Source organism: Mixophyes fleayi, chromosome 3, assembly GCF_038048845.1.
Source record: "Mixophyes fleayi isolate aMixFle1 chromosome 3, aMixFle1.hap1, whole genome shotgun sequence".
In the NCBI taxonomy this organism is placed as follows: domain Eukaryota; kingdom Metazoa; phylum Chordata; class Amphibia; order Anura; family Limnodynastidae; genus Mixophyes; species Mixophyes fleayi.
This window is the reverse complement of record NC_134404.1, coordinates 336,395,891-336,409,100: the sequence shown is the minus strand read 5'-3', so window position 1 is coordinate 336,409,100 and position 13,210 is coordinate 336,395,891. Positions and strand designations below refer to the sequence as shown.

The 13,210-nt window shown below is 46.4% G+C and overlaps 1 protein-coding gene across 3 annotated transcripts in view; it reads right to left on the bottom strand.

Moving 5' to 3' along the window:
- The window catches only part of LOC142144965 (nuclear RNA export factor 1-like), a 50,779-nt gene extending 37,837 nt beyond the window's left edge, over positions 1–12,942 (bottom strand). The window contains exons 1-5 of one of the 3 annotated variants that reach the window (XM_075204342.1): positions 12,751–12,942; positions 10,784–10,851; positions 6,481–6,541; positions 6,246–6,305; positions 6,054–6,153 (exon numbers count right to left, since the gene is read on the bottom strand). In XM_075204342.1, coding sequence (XP_075060443.1) covers positions 6,054–6,153; positions 6,246–6,305; positions 6,481–6,506 — 186 coding nt within the window. In that variant the 5' untranslated portion in view covers positions 6,507–6,541; positions 10,784–10,851; positions 12,751–12,942. The remainder of the gene's footprint in view (positions 1–6,053; positions 6,154–6,245; positions 6,306–6,480; positions 6,542–10,783; positions 10,852–12,750) is intronic. The other 2 variants (XM_075204345.1, XM_075204343.1) reach the window with 2 other exon arrangements.
- Between the last annotated feature and the right edge of the window lie 268 nt (positions 12,943–13,210).

The following is a 13,210-nucleotide window of genomic DNA, read 5'->3' as shown; positions in this document are numbered from 1 at the left end:
CTTGTCCAGGTGCGGATAAGTGGAGGAGTGATAAGAGTCAATAACTGTATAAATACAATTGGAGAGCAGAGGAGCTAGTCCCAAACAGATATGCAGCGTCACAGCTAATAGTCTATAGCGGGTATGTATACCGCTGCTGAGTAGAGAGGCTTGTCCAAAGCGGATATGCAGGATAACAACTGATAGTCAATAACAAGTATGCATATCGCTACTGAGTAGAGAAGCTTGTTCAAACAGATATGCAGCGTAACGGTTAATAGTCTATAGCGGGTATGGATACCGCTGCTGAGTAGAGAAGCGTGTCCAAAGCAGATATGCAGGATAACAGCTGATAGTCAATAACAAGTATGCATACCGCTGCTGAGTAGAGAAGCTTGTCCAACGAGGATATGCAGGCACAGCAGGAGAGCTGAGAGACTGTAGCGGGTATGGGAACCGCAGGTGAGCAGAGCAGGTAATCCAGCAAACAGCTGAAGACACGAGCAGGACACAGGAGTCAGTAGCGGGTATGGGAACCGCCGATGAGCAGAGCAGGTAATCCAGCAGGAAACTGAAGATACGAGCAGGACACAGGAGACACCTTCAGAGACTCACAGGGAATGAGACTCAAGATCAGGCAACCATACCATGGCCACAGGTGCCTTAAATAGGGAGAGGTGATTGATCCACCAATTAGGTTAAAAGCAAAGTCATAAGAGTTCATGGATGCTGCGCATGCGCAGTCCATCAAGATGGCGGACGGCCGCGGCTCAGGACAGGCGCCGGCAGGAAGGATAGAGAACCACGCACCAGCGCAGAGGCACTCACGGTCCGGTGAGTGACACCTTTAACCCAGATTTCCCTTCCGGGCTGGATCCAGGAGTTTTTCGGTCATGGTCTGACGGGGCTGTGGTCAGGAGTGGTCTGCTGATGGCGAATGGTCATAGAATGAGCCTTTTGTGTCTTGCAGGAAAAATTAAGCCTTCGCTATTCTGACTTTTGGTTGTACCTACAAACCAGATGTTACTTACAAGACAAGGCCGTTTCGGCGGGGGCGGGAAGGAACCTGAATAGCTGTTAGAATCTGTGCCGAGTCTCCTAAACACCCAAACATACACATTCACACACAAAAAAAAATGTTTAAAACCCCATTCTTTGCTCTGGGGTGAGAAGAAATGGGCGTATGTACCTCTCAGCAGAATTGATGATAAGAATGACACTGGTACACTGAAATAAAATGCGCCAATTTCACAGAATATTGGGCACAACTGACAATCCTCTTTACCAACTCATACAAACATTCTCAGTAAGAGGAAAGAATCGAACAGATACATATCTTCTATAATATAAATGTCTAGTGGCGTGTGTTAGTCTGTCTGTGTGTGTGTGGAAAAAATAAAACCAAGCTGCAGCGCCACCTGCTGGGCGGAGTTATACACTGACCTACTAAATTCTTAGTGTGTGTGGGAAAAAAAATTCAGAAAGGGCTGAAATTTGGTATACTAAGATGTTTTTAATTTGTTAATTTAATTTGTTAATTGTTAAAAAAGTGTTTATAAAGATTTAAAAAAAATATATATATATTTCTTGAAGGAGAAGTGACAGTTGGGAGTGGTTGGTGGTTGCCGGGGGTGACAGAGTGAGAGGAGTGTGATACTCAGGACCGCTGAGAGAGATCCCTGTGTCTGGATAGACATCTGGATAGATGTGGCAATGAAAGTGAAGGATGAGGTGATGGAGAAGAATGATGAGGTGGTGACATGTGGACAAAACCACGTTAAAAAAGGGCGCTTACTCCCAAACCGGGAAAAGACCCCTCTCTTTGCGCTAGTTACAGGCCCATCTCGTTACTAAATGTTGACCTAAAATTATTTGCAAAAATCTTGGCCTCTAGGTTGAATCCACTCCTTCCAGCCCTCATCCATCCTGACCAGGTGGGCTTTATTCCAGGGCGCCAAGCCCCTGATAATACCAGAAGGATTATTGATCTAATCCACATGATAAACAATGATAATCTAGCCTCTCTCGTCATGGCGCTCGACGCCGAAAAGGCGTTCGATCGCATCTCCTGGTCATTTATGGAGGGTGTGCTTCGAGCAGTGGGATTCACAGACAAATTCCTGACAGGTATTTTGGCCCTCTACCGATCTCCGTCAGCTACTGTTTCCGCTAATGGTCTGACCTCGATGCCCTTTTTGATCACGAACGGCACTCGTCAAGGATGCCCCCTCTCCCCACTGATATTTGCTCTAGTCATCGAGCCATTAGCCGCCAGAATTCGTAACAATCATGAGATATCTGGCATACAGGTGGGCCCCTCTACCCATAAGATTGCCCTATATGCAGACGACGTTCTGCTCACTATCACTAATCCCAAAACGTCGGTACCCCCCCTCCTAGAGGAACTTGATCTCTATGGCTATTTCTCGGGCTACAAGATCAATCCAGATAAGACGGAGGTTCTAGACTTTAATATATCAGCTACAGACAAGTTATTATTAGAACGCTCCTTCCCTTTTCACTGGGGTCGCCGCAAAATTAAATACTTGGGTGTTTCCATCACAAAGCACTATCGACATCTATTTCAAGCCAATTTTCCTCACCTACTCGATCAAATCAAAATAGACCTTACATCGTGGTCACAGCTCTATATCTCCTGGCTTGGACGCATTAATGCCGTCAAAATGAATATCCTCCCTAGGCTGCTCTACTTCTTTCAGACTCTCCCCATCCGCATACCGCCATATGTTTTTAAATTCCTACAATTCCATGTCTCCAGATTTGTCTGGTCGGGCAGACGACCCCGGGTCCGACTTAAGGTTCTTCAGAGGTCCCCGCGGGGGGGAGGTCTGGGGATTCCTGATTTTCAAAGATACTACCTCTCCGCTCAACTTGCTCAGTGTGTCCTATGGTCTGGTCGGACGGAAGCCAGAGTTTGGTCTAAAATTGAGGCAGAGGGTCTGGGACTGCTTTCCTTATCCTCTCTCCTATGGGTCCCGAGGCCTCGTCGCCCCAAACGTCTGTTATCTCACCCAATAGTCTCACACACATTATCCATCTGGGACTCATCATCCCAAAAATTCGCCTTATCTCCCCATCCCTCTCCGGTTGTTCCGCTATTCAATTCTCCGGAATTTCCTCCCGGACTACATCATAACTCATTCCAGCCATGGTATTCGCGGGGAGTCATCTACCTCAATCATTTATCCACCTCAGTAACTTTTCCTCAGTTTTCTGAAATTCAATCACAGATCCACATTCCCTCAAAGCACTTTTATCAGTTCTTGCAACTTCGCCATTTCCATAGTGTTGCTAAAGATCGCCTGCTAAGCCGACCTCTCTCCACCTTCGAAGCCCTCTGTCTACGCCAATCCTCAACCAAAGGTCTGATATCAACGCTTTACCACGAACTTGCTTCCCCTTCTTCTTCTCTTAGACCCCCCCATGAACTAACCTGGGAACGGGACCTTGGAGAGGAGCTACTAGAAGAGGAATGGTCTGAAATTTACGAGAACGCCGCCTCTAGTTCCATCTGCGTAAGAATTAAAGAGAATGTTTATAAGTTGCTTTATCGGTGGTACTATGTGCCTTCGCGTCTTTGCAAAATCCATCCTGATTCATCTGATCGGTGCTGGCGAGGGTGCTCCCATGAAGGCACTTTTCTCCACATATGGTGGTCGTGCCCAAAATTGACAGGCTTCTGGAACCAGATAAGAGGCCTGATTAATTCAATTCTCATGGTGGATATTCCCCTGGAGCCAAAAAATTTTCTTCTCCCTATGGGGGCTCCCTCGGCATCCCGACATGAGAACAAATTGATTAGACATATTGTTTTGGCAGCTACCTGCCAAATAGCGGCAGACTGGCGTTCGCAATCTCCTCCTTCCATGCAGTCCATAATCAACAGAATTTGGCAGATTGAACGGATGGAATACATGACCAGTATTATCCGAAACTCCTCCGGAGCCTTCTCCAGGGTTTGGGACCCATGGTTATCCTTCTTCCAGGCATGCCCACCCTTTATTTAACTCCGCTTTAAAACCTCATTCTTCTTCTTGGATCTTTTTCCAACTAACAATGGATCTAGTCACTCACTCCTTCCCTTCTCTCCTCTTCTCTTTCATCTCTCTCTCCTTTCCTCCTCTATGTATTCTCTCTCTTTCTTCCTCTTTCTATAAAACCTTAGGTCATCTGTCATTACTAAAATTGTTAGACTGGTTGACTTAGTATCCTCTTATGTTTCATGCTGATGGCTGATATGGTTTCCTCCTGTATACTTATGCTATCAGTATGCATTTTGTCATTTGTCCTATGCTGTTCTCATGACCTTGCAAAAATAAAACGTTTATAAAAAAAAAAAAAAAGGGCGCTTACGTCGGGAAGTAACGCTCTTCCCCTGAGAAGGCCTGGGCTATGGCCCAAATGCATGACAAGAACCTTTTTAACACCTTAAGTAGCTTGATTTGACTAGAATGCATGAGTATCATGCACGGGTTAACTTGTGTCTAATAAAAATATAATAAGCAAAAGGTGATTTGTGCAATATCAAACCCAATAAAAATGATAATTAAACATACACTTTTCATTCTTGAGCACCTGTTAGAGGGTGCAATATCTAGAATACAGAACAAAAGACAAACGTTCTCCCTGCTTGTTCTGACACTTATGTGAATAATTGAAGAGGAGGAATCTTCATCTTCATTCACCTATATGTGCATCAGATAAGCCTTCAATAATTGTTCATTTGGTACACGGCTACCTATTATACTTTATGGTTTTATCAGATAATCAGTTTATATTGCACTACGTGCGGCACTTCTGTCTTGTTTCCTTGCCACTTTCCAAGGCTGGTGTACTTCTATAATGACACTGGCACAGACTCTCAGTTTCACTGGCCAGGTGGCAACCCTAGTTGTGAATCTTCTAATGCCCCTGTTGGCAGCAAGTTGGTCTAGTCCTGTGAATGTCCTGCAGCTTTGATTGGCTAGAGGTTGGTCCACTTCTGTGAATGTTCTACAGCTGTGATTGGCTAGAGGTTGGTCTACTCCTGTGAATGTTCTACAGCTGTGATTGGCTAGAGGTTGGTCTACTCCTGTGAATGTTCTACAGCTGTGATTGGCTAGAGGTTGGTCTACTCCTGTGAATGTTCTACAGCTGTGATTGGCTAGAGGTTGGTCCACTTCTGTGAATGTTCTACAGCTGTGATTGGCTAGAGGTTGGTCCACTTCTGTGAATGTTCTACAGCTGTGATTGGCTAGAGGTTGGTCTACTCCTGTGAATGTTCTACAGCTGTGATTGGCTAGAGGTTGGTCTACTTCTGTGAATGTTCTACAGCTGTGATTGGCTAGAGGTTGGTCCACTTCTGTGAATGTTCTACAGCTGTGATTGGCTAGAGGTTGGTCTACTCCTGTGAATGTTCTACAGCTGTGATTGGCTAGAGGTTGGTCTACTCCTGTGAATGTTCTACAGCTGTGATTGGCTAGAGGTTGGTCTACTCCTGTGAATGTTCTACAGCTGTGATTGGCTAGAGGTTGGTCCACTTCTGTGAATGTTCTACAGCTGTGATTGGCTAGAGGTTGGTCCACTTCTGTGAATGTTCTACAGCTGTGATTGGCTAGAGGTTGGTCTACTCATGTGAATGTTCTACAGCTGTGATTGGCTAGAGGTTGGTCCACTTCTGTGAATGTTCTACAGCTGTGATTGGCTAGAGGTTGGTCTACTCCTGTGAATGTTCTACAGCTGTGATTGGCTAGAGGTTGGTCTACTCCTGTGAATGTTCTACAGCTGTGATTGGCTAGAGGTTGGTCTACTCCTGTGAATGTTCTACAGCTGTGATTGGCTAGAGGTTGGTCTACTCCTGTGAATGTTCTAAAGCTGTTACAGAAGAAAGTACATACACTCACATGCACAAATGAAACACACTGTTCTGCTTACTCTGTGTTGTAGTCATTGCTGCATATGTTATCCAAAATACCCCTACTCCCCCCCCCCCCCCAGACTTGTTTGAGAACAAGAGTGATCTCAATGATTTACATTTTTAGGAACATGTTAGACTGCAGGAACTACCTACGCACCATTATTTTAAACCATACATGTTTCACTTTGTGATACTGCGGGTCACTGGAGTTCTCCGTGTCTTCCCCATTTCTATGCCAGGCATGACCGTAAGGGTTCCTGCAAAACAAAAAGATCAAATGTGAAATACAAAAGCACGTGCCTGCATCTAATGCCTCCGATTCCCCCACAATAACCAAATGTGACCATACCTGCCGTGTTCTGAGTAATGCCCTTTCACCACTCGTTTCCCTTTGGCTGAAAGCTTCACTCTATTAACAAAAAGTTCATAAAGATAATATTTCAAAATGTCATTATACTAACAATTTAGGACCAGGAGACAAAAATGTGCAGGTTTTAGGCACTTAGGAAATTATTAATCATTACTTTAAGCTTCTTATTATGATGTATATCAGAGCGCTGATCAATTATACTTTTCTTGCTTACCGCAATTCGTAACCGCTATCTTCCATGGTCACCAATCAGGCTGTTGCTCTAAAACAGTCTTCTAAACGTGAAAACAAAAATGGAATAATAATGAGTCTGATCCACATCAGGCCCTTAGCAATCTCTGATCGTACTGCAGACTGAGTGAGCTCACAGAACGAGAGACATGAATACACTTCTAACCTACACTACAGAGAGGACAATTGCTTGCAGTATGCAGACAACATTTAGTGCACAAGGAGATGACAGAACTGACACATATTGAGCTCTCAATAAAACTTCAAAAGCAAAATGTAACTTTATAAAAATAAGCAATAGAAAAAAACAAATCAAAGTTGTCATTTGTGAAACATTTAATATACTGGAGGCATTATCTGGTCAGCAATGACGCATATATAACAGTACTTGGTAGATCTTTGCAGACACAAGTAGATTTAGTAAATATATAGGGGTAGATTTATCAAACCTTGTAAAAAGCAAAAGTGGAGGTGTTGCCCATAGCAACAAGTCAGATTCTAGCGCTCATTTATCTTGTACATTCTAGAACAGGCCTGTCCAACCTGCGGCCCTCCAGATGTTGTGAAACTACAAGTCTGTGACCTATTTGCTAGCTCTCTGGCATATTTTCAAACCTTTCTAGGCCTGATCATGTCCACTGAGGTCACAAACACACTACGATGAGGTCACACACAGGGCGATGAGGTCACACACATGCCTTCCCACAAGGCCATACACCTAAGCTACTGTATTATTAGAGGATCATCTCACCTCAATAATACTTCTCTGGTAGATGAGAAGACAAATAATGGAGAGTTCTGCAAACAGACAAACGAGCACCATCATAGAAAATACTTAAAAAAGTTTTTTGGGGATTTAACTTAAATACATTTGTCCAATGATGTAAGAAGGCACAGAAGACCGGTTAAGTCCCACCCCCTAGGAGACATGGCCCTTGGGGGGGGGGGAATGGTAATGACTCTTATAACCCTCCTGCTCCTCCTCAGTTTACTGCTAGCCCAATAAGACCCACCAGGTTAGAAGAGAGGCCCAGCATTCCTGGGTCAGTTGGTCTATGTCCACTTATAGCATCAGAGAAAGGGATTTAACAGCAAAAATACACCTTGCACCTTCTGCACTAAAAAGACACAGACAACGCAAGTGCCAAAGTAAATCCATTTGGAAGGGAAAGGACGCCTAAGAACGAACAGCTAACGGTGGACGTCTCTGCCGAAGACTTGGTCTGTTGATGGATCAAGTGCACTGTTAGCCCAGAGTGAACAGATACCCCTGTCGCAGAATAGGTCCTGTGAATTTCCATCCACATCAAGCTGGAAATCTAACTCCCGATCAAAAAGAACAAAGGGCACAAAAGATGAAAACCCAGTGTCCTGGGCAAGTAAATACATTGGCAGTGTACCACATCCAGACCTCCGTAGGTCTCCGAGGATGCGGGCATACGAAGGGCACCGCCAATTCTTGGCTGATGTTAAAGCCAGAGACCACCTCAGACTGACATTTTTACATCATGCAAATGACAGCATTGATTTTGTCAAAAACAAAGTATGGAGACCAGTGAGAAAGGGTTGCCAGCTCAGACATACGGAGACAATGGTCAGGATAAGAAAGACAGCCTTTAATAAAAAAGGGTCTATGACATTGTTGTGTGTCATTAGCAAGCTGGACCACAGAAGGCTGTGTAACAAGTTGTATTGAGCACAACAACCCTGCTTGTGTAGGAAGGACCTTCCATGGATCTCTGCTGATTGTTCAGCACAGGTAACACGTGCGGATTGGTCCTTCACCTTCAAGATTGGAACCTCAGGGGGTGTCCCAGGTTTACTTGCCTTAATCCACTCCCTCTTCCTTAGCACGGAGATCATTACCCCTCTTAAACAGAGCAGGTGAGCAGCCCTGCTTAGAGACATGGAATTTTAAAGTGCTAGCTTGTCTAGGCCACCAGATTCATTTACAGACTACTGGATGCCAGATGATGGTGCAGGGGCGCCATTTAGCCTTTCAGTGGTGCCTTGGCAAAGTTACAGGGGCCACAGAGATAAAAATCTGTCACCCTAGGGGTCCAGGGACAGAGATGGGGGTGAGGGAGTAATCGCATTTGGAGCAGGCAGAAGGATGGGATGTTGTTTTACATACCCCCTGCCACTCTCCTGGGACTTGTAAAGCATGACAGGGTACCGCTGGGGTTGTCCTACAAAAGGTGCCAGCAAAGCACCATTGGAGACAGCCAAGCCTGTCCCTCCCATCTGGTGACAATAAACCACTAAGACTGTTCCTCTCTAGAGATGCTACAAGGAAGCTAAAAAATTGAAGTTGAATTAGGGTCCAAGGACCTGTGCCTACTTTCTAAGCAGATCACTGTTAAAAAAAAAAAATGAAAAGGAGCAGGGCAGTTGATGCACAGGGCCACGGAAATCCAGGTCTACAAAGCAGCCACATGGTGGAGAACATACTTTTTCCAAGTTTCTACAAAATGGATATTGCAATCTCTGCAGAGTCAGCAATCAGCAAGAAACTCCTAAAGGTGGCTGATCATTTTTACACATCCCTTCCCTCCTATATGGGTCAGCTTTGGCACATAGCATTGACTGTAACAATGTCTGTTGCAGAAGAAGAGAGGATTTTTCTGCCCTTTCTCTAAAGCTGTAGGGGGACAGAGACCGACCCACCCAGGAAGACTGGATCTCTGTTCTACTTGTCTACTTGCTCTGCTAGTGGTAAACTAAGGAGAAGCAGTAGGTCACTGGTTCCCCGACTGCAGAAAGATAAAGTCCTATAACAAGAATGTTTATATACTGTATGTATCCGATAATATTTACATTAAACAATTACAAAGGGAAAACCAAAAATATAGGGTTACAATCCCTTTAACAACACCATAGATGCTTTAACTAGATTCTGTGTCAGAAGTGGCGGACATCATAGATGAAAAATAAATTTGTTTAGATTTGCGAAAATAGTGCAGTCGTCAAACCATTATCTATCATCATCATCAGTTATTAATATAGCGCCACTAATTCCACAGCGCTGTACAGAGAACTCATTCACATTAGTCCCTGCCCCATTGGAGCTTACAGTCTAAATTCCCTAACATAGACACATACTAGGGTCAATTTTGATAGCCGCCAATTAACCTGCCAGTATGTTTTTGGAGTGTGGGAGGAAACCGGAGCACCCGAAGGAAACCCACGCAAACACAGGGAGAACATACAAACAACACACAGATAAGACCATGGTCGGGAATTGAACTCATGACCCCAGTGCTGTTAGGCAGAAGTGCTAACCACTAAGCCACTGTGCTGCCCCACAATTATTTTTTTGGGCCAATTTTAGTTTTGATCTAGCACCAACAACAGGACAATAACAGTGTGCCAGACACTCATTTTAAATCAGTTACTGGTGTACCAGAATTCCTTCTTATGCAAAACACTGGTTTACTTCTGAAATATTTACAGCTAATTGGAGGTGTTGAGAGACCATGGACTACACAACTGCCGAAGTAAATAATCATTGAACATAAAATGCAAGACTAGTACAGACAACCACAAATTTGCCAGCAATTCAGATCTACTACCTTTATGAAATAGTTTCCTATTTGACAAGGTAAAGCATCCTCTCAATGACCAGCATAGTGTGTAGTACAATCGTCCCCTGTCGTGTAATATTGTGGCTCTGCACACTGACCATACAATTGCTGAGAGTGTTATTCAGCTGTGCAGTCCCATCTGTAGCTGCCTCTCAGAGAGTTGGACAGTTTTCCCAGACAACCAGTTTAACAATTTAAAACAATGGCAATGATTGCATTTATCACAAGCAGGGTTGCAGAAATGAAAGGGGCCAACAAAAAAAACACCCTTAAATACAAACAACAAGACCTCTGTTGAAAAAATAAAAAACAAACAAACATTGCAGATTACCAAAAGGATTATTACTTTCCTGTCTGGATGCAACTCTGTCACCCACTGGTATTATAATTATGTATGTCTTAAAAATGTATTATATATCATTTAAATTAAGCAAAAAAAACAAACATATAGGCAATGGTCATAATAGATTCAAGTATCTCTCTGTGTGGAACAAATACATACTTCTCAGATCACACATGGCTTCACCCACTCAGTAACATTGCCACCAACCACCAAACCAAAATCCCACACGAATCTCCCCCTCTCTCTTCAAACCCACTGATCTCTCCTATCCCGACCTCACTGGTATCCACTGGCTTTCTTTTCTGCACACATTACAGACACCAAAGGGCCACACTTTATATTGTATACTTTAAAATCACCTTAGACTTGCATGTGTTCAACCAGCAGACTCTCAAAAACTGCCAAATGCAATATGAAGACTGATCACCTGCAACAAAGTACAATCAGAGCAGTGTCAGACCTGTATATTGTAAATTCAGATTAAATTAATGACTTGACAAAAATCCCCAGACAGACATTTGATTTTCTCTGCAGATCACCCCCTTCCTGGTTTAGTTTATGGGAGACACAGTGTGATGGGTGTAAAGCTTGCCCCCTGCAGGCCATGCCCCACAGATATATCCCCAGCCACTCAGTGTGGACCACAGCACACTTTGGAGGAGTTACAGACAGTCCCACATCGGGGGGCAGACTGCTGACCAGTGACACATTGGGGGGCAGACTGCTGACCAGTGACACATTGGGGGGCAGACTGCGGACCAGTGACACATTGGGGGGCAGACTGCGGACCAGTGACACATTGGGGGGCAGACTGCTGACCAGTGACACGTTGGGGGGCAGACTGCGGACCAGTGACACGTTGGGGGGCAGACTGCTGACCAGTGACACGTTGGGGGGCAGACTGCTGACCAGTGACACGTTGGGGGGCAGACTGCTGACCAGTGACACGTTGGGGGGCAGACTGCTGACCAGGGACACGTTGGGGGGCAGACTGCTGACCAGTGACACGTTGGGGGGCAGACTGCTGACCAGTGACACATTGGGGGGCAGACTGCTGACCAGTGACACATTGGGGGGCAGACTGCTGACCAGTGACACATTGGGGGGCAGACTGCTGACCAGTGACACATTGGGGGGCAGACTGCTGACCAGTGACACATTGGGGGGCAGACTGCTGACCAGTGACACATTGGGGGGCAGACTGCTGACCAGGGACACATTGGGGGGCAGACTGCTGACCAGGGACACATTAGGGGGCAGACTGCTGACCAGTGACACATTGGGGGGCAGACTGCTGACCAGTGACACATTGGGGGGCAGACTGCTGACCAGTGACACATTGGGGGGCAGACTGCTGACCAGTGACACATTGGGGGGCAGACTGCTGACCAGTGACACATTGGGGGGCAGACTGCTGACCAGGGACACATTGGGGGGCAGACTGCTGACCAGTGACACATTGGGGGGCAGACTGCTGACCAGTGACACATTGGGGGGCAGACTGCTGACCAGTGACACATTGGGGGCAGACTGCTGACCAGTGACACATTGGGGGCAGACTGCTGACCAGTGACACATTGGGGGGCAGACTGCTGACCAGTGACACATTGGGGGGCAGACTGCTGACCAGTGACACATTGGGGGGGGCAGACTGCTGACCAGTGACACATTGGGGGGCAGACTGCTGACCAGGGACACATTGGGGGGCAGACTGCTGACCAGGGACACATTGGGGGGCAGACTGCTGAGCAGTGATACATTGGGGGCAGACTGCTGACCAGGGACACATTGGGGGGCAGACTGCTGACCAGTGACACATTGGGGGGCAGACTTCTGACCAGTGACACATTGGGGGGCAGACTGCTGACCAGGGACACATTGGGGGGCAGACTGCTGACCAGGGACACATTGGGGGGCAGACTGCTGACCAGGGACACATTGGGGGGCAGACTGCTGACCAGGGACACATTGGGGGGCAGACTGCTGACCAGTGATACCTCCAACAGACACAGCTACATTCACGTGGGCGGATAAACGGATTTAACAGTCAGTGTAATAACCCCCGTGTACTATATTTGGGTGGGGTAAGCCCAGGTAGCAGCACCCCCCACAGACAGGGAGAAAGGAGCATAAATAAATACAAATACAATTATCTGCCCCAAACCTGGTTCTACCTCCCCCCTCTAAGGAAAGCGGTCTTCCTGGGGCCACCCCTGGGGGTACTGGCTGCAGCAGGGGGCGGAGTATAACGTCACAGGGCTCCCCATCCCCCCTCTCCCACAGCGGGGCCACGTGCTGTGGCCCCACCGGCCGCCTCCCCTCCTACCTGACAGCCAGCGGCGGAGCCAGACTCCCTACACCCGGTCCCTGAGGCAGCGGCTGCCGCTGATAGGCTGAACTCATCACCTCGCGGCCAGCTCCCAGCCTATCAGTGACAGGGAGCTGCGGCGTCACGTGACGAGGACCCGCGACTCCGGCTCTTCTAATCTGTGCGCTCAGGTCTCCTGTTTGTTGGAGGCTGAGGGGAGGAGCGGGGGGTAGTCAAGGGGGTTAGTGAGAAACTGTGTGGGGGTTAGTGAAGGGGTAAGGAATTACTAGAGTAGGTGGGGATAGTGAAGGATAGTAATACATTCTGTGTGAGCATAGTGAATGGAGTAATGAATAAAAGGAATAGTGAAGGAGGGTAATTAATAACAGGGTTAGGGGTATAGTGGGGAGGGGATTAATAACAAGTAGGGTCATAGTGTAGGGGTAACAAATAATGGGTGTGGATATAGTAAAGTGGG